The 15575-nt window shown below is 40.8% G+C and overlaps 1 protein-coding gene and 1 long non-coding RNA gene across 2 annotated transcripts in view; one reads left to right on the top strand and one right to left on the bottom strand.

Annotated features, from left to right (window-relative positions):
* Window positions 1-1787: 1787 nt before the first annotated feature.
* MTMR7 (myotubularin related protein 7) overlaps window positions 1788-15575 on the bottom strand; it is a 102687-nt gene continuing 88899 nt past the window's right edge. Inside the window, exons 8-14 of the mRNA XM_082715603.1 lie at window positions 14387-14496; window positions 12775-12900; window positions 10941-10990; window positions 9258-9458; window positions 7859-7999; window positions 6261-6387; window positions 1788-2764 (exon numbers count right to left, since the gene is read on the bottom strand). Coding sequence (XP_082571729.1) covers window positions 2402-2764; window positions 6261-6387; window positions 7859-7999; window positions 9258-9458; window positions 10941-10990; window positions 12775-12900; window positions 14387-14496 — 1118 coding nt within the window. The 3' untranslated portion in view covers window positions 1788-2401. The remainder of the gene's footprint in view (window positions 2765-6260; window positions 6388-7858; window positions 8000-9257; window positions 9459-10940; window positions 10991-12774; window positions 12901-14386; window positions 14497-15575) is intronic.
* LOC309855370 lies at window positions 2547-8903 on the top strand. The gene is made up of 4 exons (XR_014306761.1): window positions 2547-2675; window positions 3547-3743; window positions 6123-6320; window positions 8349-8903. It is a non-coding gene; the product is annotated as an uncharacterized lncRNA (long non-coding RNA).

The raw sequence follows: 15575 nt of genomic DNA, 5'->3' as shown, positions 1-15575 counted from the left end.
TCAAGCTAACCCATGCCTCACATGCCCTGGCCAAGTAAAACCACTGGATTTGCTCTTAATGCTATCAGTTCTGCCCACCTACTTCTTGGCTTAAGAGTTGCTGGGTCATGCAGCTTCCAGGTGTTTTTGTCAGCTCTTCCTGTCAGATGGCACGGGAGGTGATGCTTTGTAGTTATGAGGGCTGGGGAGGGCTAGGTCTCTGGATATTGTGTGGGCAAGAGCCCACTTCAGAAAACTCCCAAATTTTCCTGAACAGATTTTCTGATGGAGGTGCTGGGAGCCATGGTCTGCAGCAGGGTAGCTGTCGCTCAGCTCTTCTGCCAGGGCATGAGAAGACCAGGCACCAGGGCCAGCAGAATTCCTTCTTTGGGGACCCAAATTTGGCAGACCAAATTCCCCAGATAGTGCCACTGACTTGGCTTGCAGATGAATAAAACCACTAGTTGGCACTATTAGGCAATACTCATGGGAATTCAGTCTTCCAACTCCCAAGTGTTGGTTGTTGGAAGACCCTCTCCCCTTCTCTGTCTCAGCTCCTCGTGGTTGAACCCCATACTTTCCCTGAAATCCTTGTAGAGTGAAACCTGAGTAGGGCCTCTAGCTAAGCAAGCGACAACATTGAGTCAGGGCTGGGGAGCGGGATGTCACCCCATGGGTGCTCCCCACTAGAGGAATTGTAGACTCAAGGGAGATAGCTCCATGCAGGGGTGAGGCAGCCTGGGGGAGGGAAAACGTGGTCAGCATGTTGACCTCTTAGCTTTCTAATGCAGCCTGTCTTGGTCTCTGTTGTGTTGTGGGGGGCCTTAGCCTCACTCCAGAGGATCCTCTGGAGTGGTGTCTTGTCCATGAATAGTTGTTAGTCATCTTCTTGTGAAGGTGAGCAAAGTCAGAAACAACCTCTGTCACCATGTTGATGTTACTCCTCTTCCCTCTCTTACCTTATTCCCATTTCAGCAAAATTTAATACATTAATTTATTAACAGATTTTACCTATTAATGATATTGATGTGTAGCGGCGCCTGAGTGGCTCAGTCACTTGAGCATCTGACTCTTGATTTTGGCGCAGGTCATAGTCTCAGGGTTGTGAGATTGTGCCCCATGTTGGGCTCCATGATTGGCAGGGAGTCTGCCTGGGATTCTCTCCCTCCACTCCTCCCTTACACATGTGCACTCTGTCTAAAATATATTAATCTATAAAGGAGAAAAAAAATTGATGCAGATTGTAAAAGGTGGCCCTTTACATTCTAGAATGTACTGATAATTAAAAGCCATGCAGTTGTAAATGTTATTTATCTCTGTCCAAACTTTTTCCACTACGTTTCTTCAAAAGTTTATAATCAAACTCTTCAGAACTTTCAGCATTGGTTACTAACATTAAATCATATTAACCAGTTATGCAATTTCTAAAATGATAGGTGATAAAATTAATTGTATTATTAAATAGCAATAACAACCAAATTCTCTAGTTTTTTATTGGTATTTTTCCTCACTGCAATGTGACATTGCTAACTTGGTTATATACTAAAAGAATCAGGCTGGTGGTTGGCCCACACTCTCTTGTTAAGTTGGTCTCTAAGTAATAATAAAAGGTTATTTTAAAATGCTATATTTTATAACATTTATAATTTCAAATGTTATATTTAATATGGTCTGAATTCATATTTTAAAAACCAAAGAGTAAATGTTGCTTCTATTTTATTAGATATTAGACTCGTGTTAAAGAAGAAGTGAATTATAAGTTTCAGCATTTTTTAAATGATGAGATTCCAGAAAAAAAGGAAACAAGATTATAATAACAATTCAAAATATATTATTTAAGGAAAAGTTAAAGTGATCATTAAACCTGAAAGATAAGCTCAAGCAATTACAAAGCTTCTCAGTTACAGAGACACATCTGCCAATCAAAAGGGGTACATTTCCACAGTGTGCTCTGTTACTTGAAATACTGGTAACAGAGACGGTGTGGAAGGCAATGTCAGATGTTTTAGAAAAAACAAAATATATATCTGGAAGTGAAATATGGGGAAAGACTAAGGGTAACAGGTGTGAGGGTAGAAGGAACTCCGGGCACTTTGAGCAGATGCATGCTGTGACAGGGATTTTTACCGATGACTCAGGTGATGGAAGAGGTCAGCACTATGTAGTGAACAGAACTTTCTGAGTCTAGAACAACTTTTTAAATGGGGAATTTTTCCTTTATATGTGGAAATGGCTACATCTTGTTCTTCAACATCTAAAGAAACTAAGAGCTGGACTTTTTTCCCTTTTTGTTGCTACATTTTATAATTCTCAATGACATGTACCATTTCTTGAATTATTTTTTATTTTAAATTGCACTGCTCCCTTATTTTTGGAAAGTGTTTCTTGTGTGTCCTTTATTTTGGATCTTCACAGGGAAACTTCAGGCAGTGAGAAACACAGCTTCGTCAGAGTCACGGTCCTTTCCACTGTCTTCACTTGGTGCACACTCCCCACCACTTGGAGACCGGCAGCTCAGATCCTCTACCCCAGACTCCTGATCACTGTTGGCTGACAGATCTGGATCTGAACTTTTCAAATTGTCTTGGGTTAGAATGAGAGCAGAATCTTCATCACCTTGTGAAGGACTCCTGGATGGAAAGGATTTCATATTTCCACTGTAATCCTGGGGAGTGTTGGCTGTGCTGTTGTCTGAGGTAGAAAACCCTGAGTGTTTGCTGGGTTCACTCTGTTTACTCTTCACTTTAGTGTGATTTAACTGGACTTTCTGAATTTTTTCCAGCCTCTAAAAAAAAAAAAAAAAAATTTTTTTTTCAGGGAAAAATCTTTAATAATTTAGCATTTATTACTTTCCAGCTGGATATAATGTTAAGAACATGGGATTTAAATGGACATGGGTTCAAAGCTAGGCTCTATGACCTTGGACAAAATAATTAGATTTTCTGAGACTTGGTTTCTTCATCTCTAATTAAGGAAGGTAATACCTGCCTTAGTATAGAGGTTTTCTGTAAAATGCAAAACAAAACAAAAACCTATATAGAGCACCTGGCAATCAGGAGTCATTCTTCTTTCTCTACTGTAAGGTTTTATGTAATGATTTTCATCCTATGAACTCAAAATACAATTCTTTAAAAAATCAGGAATGAGGTGTTTATTATCTAAGTTTTAAATTAAGATATAAGTCACTTACCATAAGTCTCCCCTTCTAAAATATATAATTCATTGGTTTTAATATATTTACAAGGTTACACAATTCACTACTACCTAATTCCAAAATATTTTCATCATCCCAAAGAAAACCCCATATTCATTAGTAGTTACTCCCTATTCCCCCTTCCCAGAGTCCTGGCAACCACTGAGGTGCTTTCTGTCTGTATGGATTTGCCTGGTCTGGACATTTCCTATAAGTGGAATCATACAACATATGTCCTTTTATGTCTGGCTTCTTTCCCTTAGTTTATGTTCTCGGGGTTTATCCATGATGTAGCATGTATCAATACTCCATTCCTTTTTATGATTAAATATTACTACATTGCATGAATATCCACATTTTGTTCTCTTCATCAGATCATGGACATTTGGATTGCTCAAAATACTTACCAGGTTTCATCCTTTGCCATCAACAAGGGAGGTGTTAAAAGACTGTATTACTCCCTTCAAAAGCATTCTCCTTATGTGCAAAGAGCATTGTACTGGGCAATATGAGTAATGGAGAGAATACAGATCCAGCCATAAGGAACTTGAAGTATGGAGGCAGAGTTCAGGTAATGTAAGAACTTGCAAGAGGTCACAATTGTTTAAGAGGGTGGCTGGGATGGCTAGAGGGAAGAGATCCGAATAAGCTTCAGGAATGAAGGAGCATGGTTTTTTTTTCTAAGATTTTATTTATTTATTTGACAAAGCAATAGAAAGTGCAGGTAGGCAGAGCAGCAGAGAGAGGGAGAGGAAGAAGCAGACTCCCTACTGAGCAAGGAGCCTGATGCAGGGCTTGATCCCACTGGGATCATGACCTGAGCGGAAGGCAGTTGCTTAACCAACTGTGCCACTCAGGCGTCCCAGTGAAGGAGCATTTTAACGGACTGTGAAGGAATTAAACTGGGAGGTGCTGGTGATGGTTAGAGTGATGGTTAGAGAAAGAATTAAACTGGTGACGGTTAGAGCATTTATGGCAGGAGGGACAATAAGAAGAAAAACAAGAGAAGAGGTCATTGTGTACAAGAAGCAGAGCACAGTTAAATTTGAGCAAGGGCAATGACGTGGATGAAACTAGAGGGTGTTATGCTAACTGAAATAAGTCAGAGAAAGACAATTCCCAGATGATCTCACTGATACGTGGGATTAATGAAAAGGTAGAGGAAGAAACAAAATAAGATGAAACCAGAGCGGGAAACAAACCATAAGAGACTCTTAATCTTAGGGAGAAAACTGAGGGCTGCTGCAGGGAAGGGGTAGGGGCGATACGGTAACTGGGTGATGGACAGTGGGGAGGATACGGGTTGCAGTGAGCACTAGGTATTACAGAAGACTCAGGATCACAACCCCGTACCCCTGAAACAAATAATACGTTATATGTTGGTAAAACAAAAAATTGAAAAAAAAATTTGAGCAAGGGCAATAATAGAGAATAAAGCTGAAGGAATCGATTACTGAATTGTGGGAAAATCTTAAATGCGAGGCTAAGGGGTTTTGACTTTGTTATAAAGGAAAAAGAGCCAATGTCTTTTAATTAAGGTTTTTCTAAGTAATTTTTTTTTTCATTTTTAGTATCTTAACAAAAAGAATTTTGGAATAGACCAGGAGAATCCTAAGCTTTTCATAAAGCTTGGGTATCTTTAGGAAGGGGAAATAAAACTGGCTTACTGATGTCGTGAGTGGACTTAAAAATGAAAAAAATCATAAAGGCTTTTACCAGAGCTCCAGGATCCTAAAAACCTAAACTGTGCCTCATTTCATTTGTCTATGTATTTTATTTATAATTCAAGGTCTTTCAGCCCTGGTGACAACTCACAATCATTGTGGAGCTTGAAAGACTCTGTATCAGAATCTCTGGGCTTAGAGCCCTGGCAGTAGGATTTTTTTTTTTTTTTTTGAGGTGATTTTGATGCACAAAAACTGTTTCTCCAATAATGTAAACTTAAGGTAGAACTCTCCATATAAGCCCAAAGATGGTTTGTTTTATGTTTGCAGATTTATAATAGATTAAGATTTATGCTTGATTTCAAAAGTTCTCAAAACCGACAGTTCACTAGTGACGGAATTTGTTTTATCCATCTGGCCACTGTAGGGACTTGGGTGGGCAACCTTAGACCAAGCTCTTCCGTGATACTTGTATCCTGAAATGCGATGTTTCCTGGTAATGTTATGGGAGCAGCAGAGAAGTCAGCCTCACCAGCCACCCTACATGACTGTCTTTACTGGTGGGGTCCCGAACCATAGTGTGTGTCCCCAGGCCATCGTTCTTAGGAGTGACTCTCCCTTAGGTCAAAGAGTAGACTTTGTTGGAATGCATCTTATGATATTTTGCCAACTTTCATTAGATGTTACCAGTCTACACTACATATCTCAGGAGTGTGGAGAATAGGCTGTTCATCTTATTTTGGTATTTAGTCTCAATTGAGAATTCAGGTCCGGACCACAGCAATTGGTTGCCAGTTCTTGAGTAAGTGAATGACATGATGATGCCAGGGAGTTTTAAGAGGAATGAAGCAGAATGAAGCAAAGAATCCAAGTGGTTTTAGTGAGTATCTACACCAGTGGTATCACTGGAAACAAAGTTATATAATTAGCAAAAATGTATATATTATAACCTTCCTGGCCAATTAGTGGGAAATTATAAAAGCCAAAAATCAGGCTATTGCTAAGTTGGTCTCAACTATTACCATTCATAGAGAAATTTTTACCATACATGCATTTATCTGATTTTGTTCTTTCACTCTGAATCCCATTTTTTATGTATACCCCAGAAGGAATTCATTTTAGTTTTCTCAAATAACAGTAATGAATAAAACCTGACCCATTGTAGGAATAACTGCCTAGTTCAGCAAACCATGTAAGGGAGCCCCAAGCCAGATGTCAAAATGTACTAAGAGCCTAGGTTGGGGCTTCGGTGATCTGGGTGCTTACCCGGTGGGTTTCTGTTTCAGGTTATCTACTTCGCTAAAAATATGAAACGGCTATGCTGCTGCGTTTCACATATCCTGAGTCATGAGAGACGTTCACGGAACAGTGGTTATCAAGAACTAAGCACAGAAAAGAGACAAACAAGAACGAGTGTGTCTTACGTCTTCTAGGGCCTCTAGTTCTTCCTCCAGCTGCTGGGTCTCCTCCTTCACTGCCATAAGGTAATCCGTAACGGACTGTCGGGGCTGGAGTCCCTTTTCAAAACGGTTGTACATCCCATTCCAGAACCTACAAAAGACGGCAACATTTTAGGGTACCATCATATCACAGTCTGTAAGTTCACTCCTTAAATCTTCTAAGATATCTGTCATGCCAGAGTCCCAAAGTCCTAATATCACCAATGGTGGGCTCACACTGAAGGTAATGATTTCATGTTGATGCTTTCTTTTTCTTGGGTCAGTAAATTTCTTTTCAGAGGGTAAATTCATGGTGAGTCTACTTGTACACATGGTCCTGAAATAAGGCCTGTATCTTTCTAAAGTAGAATGAAGTGGCACATATTAACATATTCTTTTTTTCTTAAGAAAATAGCTCTTAGTTTTGAAATAAACTTGGAAAATTAGTGATTATATTAACATTTAGATTCTTTCAGCTTGGCAGATTTGAGGGTTTTGGCTTGTTTTTGTTTTGTTTTTTATATTTGTTTATCACAACCACCAAAGATTGACGTTTCCATTTGCAATAAATCTTCCCTTTTTTATCCTACACAATAAAGCATACTGCATTGCAAAGAATAAATAGTACGATCACAGGGATATCTGTACATGGATGCTTTAAGTAAAGTACTTTGAGGGCAGGGTTTTAGTGTAATTCATTGTCTTATCCATAGTGCTTGACTCTCAGTAACACACTTGTTGACTGGCTCTTACTAACAAATTAGGAGCAGTACAGTTGATTGAATTGTATCTCAACAGCTCTCAAAACTGCTGTTTTATGGCTCTTTTTTCTTTTTCAGCGTGACAATATTCTTTCAAATTATGGGGAAATAATTAGATTGAAATAGTTAAGAACAAAAGCAAATTGAGGAGGAAAAAACAACTCTAAAGGAAGCCACTAACACGGAGTGCGTTTTGAGGGGTTTCTCTGTTTATTCTGTGTAAGTTGGTCTTTTTGCTGACTACGGAGACATCCTTCCACATCATACAACTTCCACATAGAGAACCCGAAGGATAAAATACGACCTGCAGCTCTAATAGAATCTGTAGGATGCCACCCTGCTCTTCCATATCCCAATATACGGTCTTAAAATAATTTATTGCCACGGGGAAATAATTCCACTAGGCAGAGTTTCAGCAGAGAAAAAAGGGAAGCAAAGTCATGATCACGACCTAAACTCGTGATTCCACATTTAACTTAGAAGACACTTGGTGTATTTGGTCCCTCCATTCCTCCACCCGTTCTTGCTTCCTTTTCTTCTTCCCTCCCTGTTTTTTGCTTTTAAATAATATTGGAACTTACATTTTTAAAGTATCATTTTTATAAAACACTGATTTCTAAAGAGAATTTGATATGTAGGGGCAAGGAGGGGGAGAGGGGACACGGGCCAAAATACCAGATATTTAAGCATTCCCTAGTGTGTTTCATGTCCCCAAAATCCTCTTGAGGCCTAATGTTCTATATGCTTTGGACTCCAGATATTGAACAGTGGCAGAATCTACGTTCCTAAGCGTCCTCAGTAAGGTCCTGGAGGTTTGCGTACTTGTACATGAAGTTGCATGGTGTTGTGGGGAGACGCAGGGTTCCGCGGGTCTGACTCTGATCAGCTCTAAATAGAGGATTCAGGTAGTCGGCGCGATTCTTCCACAGGTGAGCCCACAGAGAGTAGGTTCTTTCTTGAATTCTGTTATAAAGAAAAGAAGCCTGAAAATGACCTAATTGGTTCTTAGAAATTGCAGGTATGTAATATTTAAACCGGAAAGGGACCAATAATTGTGAGGTGAATATCCCATGTCCCTGTTCTGTGGCAGGGAAATTCACAGTCTGGTTGCGCTTTCATGTTCTAGCAGAAGGGCACTGAATTAGCGTCAGCCTCTCTGCTATCTGTACTGACCTCAACAAGGTGTTTAATTCCTCTGAGCGTAAAGTAAAACTGCTGTGTAATTTGGGGAAAAATTTTCCCCAAATAGTCACTGGAATTTTCTTATTTGCCAAGTACTACTAAAATGCTTCACCTGTTTTCTCTCATCCAGTCCTCACTGATCTGTCCATTGTACGAATGAGGAAATCAAGGCGAAGAGAGATGGAGAAGTTTCTCAAAGTCACGTAGTCACAGAGACACACAGTGAGTGGAATTGCCAGGATTCAAAGGCAAGCCGACACCAGTAAAGTGACTGGTTCATCACAGCAAACCACAAAACTATCTAGGAAAACAGGCGAGCCTGAAGGAAGCACTCTGCTACTTTTTTTCATCATTTACCACTTAACCAGGAATCATACTTGAAGTTCCTGAGAGAAAACTGAGTATCCACCAGAAAAAGCTATTTTCTTTCTGTTCAGACTATAAAACCAGGGAAGTCCATTTTACTTGAACTGATCATTTCCGGAATTAAATCTGATATTATTATATACACCACAGTTAAAATCATTTTATGACAATTTCAAAACTGTTCTCTCGTTGCAGTTCATAAAGCACTTTGCTGTTAAGTTTTTGACTTTGCAATTTAAGTTCTACATTTCATTGACTTTCCCCCTGGATAGAAACAATACAGTTTTAATCTGAATAAAAGATGACTTGGGGCTTCAAATTTGCTTTCTGAGTTAGATTTGCATTTCTTATTAGAAGAGTATATCCACTGAAGATGTCTAACTTTTTCCTTTTAAGTACAAATACCGCTTTCTCTGACTCCTGGAAGCTTCCTTTCGATCTGAGTGCCTCAAGTGTGCCACCTGTCTATGGATGTCACCGGGGTAAATGAGCTTGGTATATCTTTGTCAGTCGCTGATGTTAAACCATTTATGAAGTAATGTCAGAAAAAAGAAAATAACTTTAATCTGCCAGCATAGATATGTGGCTAAAATAGTCTCCAGAATTTTAAAATGCCATCTGAAATTCTCAATCACAAAATCCTTAGATAAAAATTAAACAGCAAAACACTTACTTGAGTTCTTGTCGCTCCTTTTGACTATTACATAAGAAGTTTCCAAACTGGCAGGAATAAATGTGATGTTGAATGTGAATCAAAAATCTTTCATTGAACTCAAAGGCACAGGGAAACTGTTCCATTAACTGCCAGACACACTCAATGAACTGATCAATGACTGGAGAGATTTCTTTTGGGTCACCATCTAGGTTGCCGTATCTAAACAAAATATGAGAGACTTTATAGCAGGTTGGGGGTTTTTATTTATAAAGCTATAAATGCAAACACGATCACAAAAGAAACCCTAGTTTCTAGATAAACCTTATAAACCTGAGGTGTACAAGTGGGAAAAATTAACTTCTTAAATTCCACTTTCAAGAGAAACTTCGTACTGAAGGTCTGGCTACAGAAGGGACGTATGGTTAGAAAAGAATTAGTAAAAAATAAAATTCAAGGGAGATTTCCGTGGCAAAAGAACATTTTTTCTTCTTTTAATGAGCCTTCTTTAATTCAAGCTTCAAAAGTACATCAGGACTCTTGAAGTAAATCTAACACTTTATTTAATTAGCAATTTGTGGGAGTGTCATTTTTTTGTTTTTGGTTTTTTTTTTTTTTTTTTTTTGCTTTTGCACTGCTTTGTTGGAAGGGAAGAGGAAGAAAGGCACCTTGAAAAACAAATTGTGGGGGCGCCTGGGTGGCTCAGTGGGTTAAAGCCTCTGCCTTCAGCTCAGGTCATGATCCCAGGGTCCTGGGATCGAGCCCCGCATCGGGCTCTCTGCTCATCAGGGAGCCTGCTTCCTCCTCTCTCTCTCTCTGCCTGCCTCTCTGACTACTTGTGATCTCTCTGTCAAATAAATTTTAAAAAAATTAAAAAAAAAAAACCAAATTGTGATTTCCCAAGTTTCTCAGATATTTCTAGAGTAATGTTAAAGCCTGTCACATAATTTATTTCCCATGTGACAATTCCCATATTTCCAGGCTCCTATATACCTTTCTATCTCCCATCTTTGTTTTTCAGGAGTACATCAGAATGTTCTCCCTCACATTTGTACTGATTTTTTAAAGTGGCTTCCACACCCAGCATCAAGCCCAAACAGGGCTTGAATTCAACCCTGAGATCAGGACCCAAGTCAAGATCACGAATCGGATGCTCAACTGACTGAGCAACCCGGGCAGGTGCCCCTTGTACTGATTTTTAAATGAAGGCTGCCTAGTCCTTTACACTATTAAGTGAATTTTAGAATCCAAAAGTGGGGACTGGGATGCCATCAAATTCAAAGTAACAGTATAGAAACTTACCGGCTCAGCAAGAGATAACCAACTTTAGAATAGAAATGACCAGAGATCAGTTGAGGAGTTTTTCTAAGAGTGAAAACACTAGAAACTGGAAACTTCTCAAAAGTTTAAGTTCCACTCAACTTGGTAGCTTTAAAAAGGGCTTCCTCATAAAACAATTACATAGCTAGTCTTTGTCCATTTCCACATTCTTTCTGTCTATATATCCTCTATCTCTGAGTTGCTAACTGCCACAAGGTAATAGAACTTCATTTATCTGTGATACAATGTATACAACAAAACTTTTAACTTTTCGAATAAGATACACAAAAGTCTGTTTCCCCCCACTCAGTTGAAAACTTCAGAAGCAGATTTTTTTTATCGTACACATTCAAACCAACAGATTTTTAAATATTTTTTTTTTACCTGTGATTAAACTTATGACCAAAGGAAATCCAGTCCTTTTCAATTAATACCTACATAAAAAAGAATATAAATATCATGGAGAGAAGCAAACAAGGAAAAATAAGAGACCCCCAACCAACAGTGCTGAAGGATTTAAAGGATTTGGGGGAAGTCACTATCCTTAGATAGTGTAGACGAATGCACTGTCATTGTCCACCAAGACAGACGCGCAGAACGGCAAAGCTGAAGGTCATCCATGGGGAAAACATGGGAATGGATATATGAGAAGGTAATAGCAGCACCCACTGAGTGCTTTCTGGGAAACACTGTTCATTTTGCTTCACATATAATCTCATTGTACTGTGGGACAAGTAGGATCACTCATTTTTCAAAAGGAGAAACGGACAGGCTTAAATCTCTTAAGATCACGCTACTAAGAAGTGGTGGATGCTACCTCGTAACCTAGCTCTTTCTACGCTAAAGCCCATCTCTTAACCAACAGGTCTCAGTATAATATCAAATACCAACCTCCTTACAAGAACAATTAGGAATATTTTCCTATGATCTTTGTGACACATTAGGAAAGTCCCAAAATGACAAGTGTTGGGGACATAATAGAGGAGTTTCAGCCCTGCTTTAAAATTGGGGTAACACGAGTTTATAATTTCAAATTATCTGGATGTTAAAAAAAAAAATCAAATAGTACAGACCAATCCCATGCTCTACAATGGCCAAGGGATTTCCCTTTAAAAATATGGAGTGGTTGAAGTTCACCCTTGACAACATATAAATTTAATGGGGCAGAATCAGAGAGTCCATGGTGGTAGAGGATGGTGTGAAGAGGCGTGTGAGCCAGGAACCCTCCACCCGCCCAGTGGGCATGAAGGAATCCAGCCTTCCTAACCTCAGTCCAGGGGAGGGAGTTGCACTCAGATGTCTCAGTGCTATCACAGGGAATTGAAAGTTCTGACACTTTCCAAAAAAAAAAAAGAAAAAGAAAAAGAAGCAGCCCATAAAGGAAACCTCTGCCACTTCTCTTGTCCCCAGAGTGTCCGCTGATCTCAATCGGTGAAGGAGATCTAGCAGCAGAGATCCCCCTGGTCAGGCTCCTCTGGCAGCGTCTGCCCCTCGCATGGATTCAGGATCCACTGAAGCGCTTTCTACCACATCGTGGTGCCAGAGGCGAGAACCAGCTAGTCTCCCAGTGCCTAGGAAACCCCTGCGGTCAAGCTGCAGAACGAGGCTCCAGCTCAGCCAGAGCTTCACACCCCGGGAGCTACACAAATAATCTGTGGGTGGAAGGAACACGTCGCACTGTGATGCACACCTAAAAGGTGAAAGTCTAGGAAAGGCTGCTCTCCTAGTTTCAACAGAGAGCACAGAAACAACGAAGTTCTCAATACTCTGAGCCAGAGTTGCAAAGGACTACCTAAAAAAATCACAGCAGGAAGTAAAACGTTTTTCCTCTCAAGGACTTTTCATGCATCATTCAGAGATTTTTTTCTCCAAATATTTTTTTCTGAAAAATGTTTTCTACCACCTGTTCACATGTTACCTCAACTTGGAATATTTATGAGCAAATAATTTATAAAATTCACTATTTTACAGACTACTGAACATAGTCTATATTGACCCCCAAATTCACATTTCATAGCACCAATTTGAATAGCTTCCAATATCCCAGAAATTCACTTCTTTACTCCAAGACCATTTTCTACCTTTTCCCTTTTAATCTTGCTGATCTACCAAGAGAAGAGTAACAGTGAGAGGAAAAAGAGTTGCCAACGGTTGTCGAAAGAGAGGTGCGTTCTGTTCACGGCCCCGCGTGGGAGAGAAGCCCAGCAGCCACACTCACCATAAAGCCCTTCAGGGTCCGGTAATGCGGATCTAGCAGGAGGCTGGCCACTGAGCACACTTGGGCAGTCCTGTCCCAACCATCGGAACAGTGAACAAGCACGCTGGCCCCTTCCTCTGAAACTGCCTGAAAAACACAGGGTCAGCAGAGAGTCAGAAAGAATGGCCACAAAAAGGAAAAACATCTCATCAGAACAAGGTTTGGGTTTATACCCACGGAAAGAAAAAGGGGAGTGGAAAAAAAAAAATAACCAAAAGCAACTAATTTAGTGTTCGTGCCCCATCCATTTAGGATAGAGCCAGGGAGTGGCTTGGTGCTGGCAACCAGAACTTCTCCTTCCTGTTCCACCCAGGAGCCACCCCCAGACCACCGCGAGTACACACACGTGCTACAGTGGACACGCGCCTCCTGAGCAAACCTCTCCAGACCCACCGTCCGCCCTCTCCTCTGGGTTCCACCTTAAACCTTCCCATTACGGAAATTCTGCAGCTGCTACTGGCCTCAATCATTTCCAAAATGGGAAAGACACAAAAAATTATATGTAGTAACACCATGAAATTAGAGATCAAAGGATAGGAGTCCATCAGTGAAACCAGGGAGTGAGGGAAGAAAGAGAAAACACGGTAAAAATTACGGCAGCAAGTCTCAAAGATTCCTATCTGCTACTACAAATGCGTACACAATTTTTAGCTGAGCATCGTCTGACACGAAACAAACTGGGAAACATGGAAAGAGAATACAACATAGCACTTTCACTACCAGAAGTCCTATTTTTTCTTATTTTTTTTTTCTATTTATTCATTTTCTGTGTCCCATACCAGAATGCAAGCTCTGTAAGAGAAGAATATCTGGTTTATTTGGTATCATGTGTTCAGCACCGATAAAAGTGCCCGGCACTAAATAAACATTTACTCTGCATCCACGATGGCCTTAATGTGCCTTAACCAGCCCGAGTTCTCCAGTCGCCATAGAAAGTCACTCATGGACGGAGATTTCAGTTCACACACTGCAATATGAATAAATGAATTCTCGAATAAAGGGGAGCATACCACATCTTCAGAAAAGACATGGTTGTCTTTAGGTATAAATTTGAGAGGGACTTATAAAAACAAATAGAACAAAAAATTGAGAAAATAGACAATGCATCCAAAACCTGTTTATATGAAAGTTGCAGCGAGACTGTTCTGTGGCAGAAGGGAACCGACCTACCAGGTTTGGAAACAGGACTTAACTTACACCATGGGGCAAAGGAGTTGCAGTTTACTAAGATGGAAGACCGGCTCGGTCACTGAAGTGCCACACATTTGGATGTATGTACTCTCCTATAGACAGTTCTTTCCTCCACTTAGGACCAAGTCTACCCGAAGAGAATACTCTGACAATGTCTTCCCATGGACTGCTGTGCCGGCACATTACCGACAGAGCGCTGTCCCCTCTTTGGCAGCAATCACATGTTTACGAGGCCAAACATCATGGTCTGCAAAGCCAGCTAGCTCCCCACTCGGCGAGCCACAGCTGACTACATGCATGGCAGCCTCAGCAGATGGGGAGGGTAAACAGGATGTCCATCCTGAAGTCAGAGCTCCCTGGCTGCTTGGCCCTTATGACTTACCTTTGCAATGAAGATCCCTGCATCCATGATGGCCTTGATGTGCCTTAACCAGCCCGAGTTCTCCAGTCCCCACAGAAAGTCACTCATGGACGGAGATTTCAGTTCACACACTGCAAGGTAAATCGTGCGATGAAAGCAAAATAAAGACAATCTTACTTTATATATGCTCATATTTGCAGGGAATATGTTAATGATTCCTTCATCACTGTATTTTCTGGAGGAAATTAAGTCAGGGTAAGTGTAAAATTGTAAAATTGGTTCTACTGAACCACTTCAAGTAAGGCTCTTCTACTCTCTCTGGTCCTAGGGGATGCTGCATCTGTTCAGAAGTATTCTATTTGTAAAGTTCAAACCCCAATATTAATGGAAATCATGGGCCACAGTCAAGGTCCAGAAGAGAAGACCTGTTTATCCTTCAGCAAAGATATCGGCAGTGGCCCACGCAGGAGCAGGCTACAGAGAAGAGTTCCTGGATCGAACCCCAGCACCTGCCCAGTTAGACCTCCACAGCACCCAACCCCTTCTGTTCAGGACCACTGTGAAAACAAAACGACTGTCCTAACCAGGAGCAACATCTCCGTAATTTTGCAGAATCCCACAGAAAACCTTGGTCTAGTCTCCTACGTGTTGGGGATCCAAAAGCATCTTTTCTTTCTGTGCAGGATTTCCTAGTTGAGAAATTACTGTGTTTGGGGCTGGAGTCATGACACTGGCAGAAGCAAACTGAAAACTGCTCAGGAGCAACCTTCCTTTTCAAGGCCAAATATTTCACAGGATGGATATGCCCATTTTTTACCCATTCATCCGCTGGTGGGCGTTTGGGTTATTTCCACTTCTGAGCTCTGTCGAACAATGTGGCTATGAACATTCGTGTGCAAGTTTTCTGTAGAAGTAGATTTCATTTCTCGGGGGGACATCCTTAGGAGAGGACTCGCGAGGTCACACGAGTTAACCACTCGGGAGGCTGCCCAAGGTGCAGTCTTCCTCAGCTGCCACACCGGGCTACATCCTGGGGGCACCGACCGCAAGGCTTCTGATGTCCCCACATCTACGCCAACACTGGTTATCCCTCGGCTTTCTGACTCCCGCCTCCCTGGTGGTTGTGCAGTGCTGTGTTACTGTGGCCTCGATTACCTGGCGGCTTGTTTCTTGTCTTGCTTATAAGGTCAGTGATTCATTTAAGGAGATG

This window comes from Mustela nivalis (genome assembly GCF_964662115.1).
Source record: "Mustela nivalis genome assembly, chromosome: 20".
Taxonomy (NCBI): domain Eukaryota; kingdom Metazoa; phylum Chordata; class Mammalia; order Carnivora; family Mustelidae; genus Mustela; species Mustela nivalis.
Note: the sequence above shows the minus strand (reverse complement) of the source record. Positions and strands in the feature narration are given on the sequence as shown.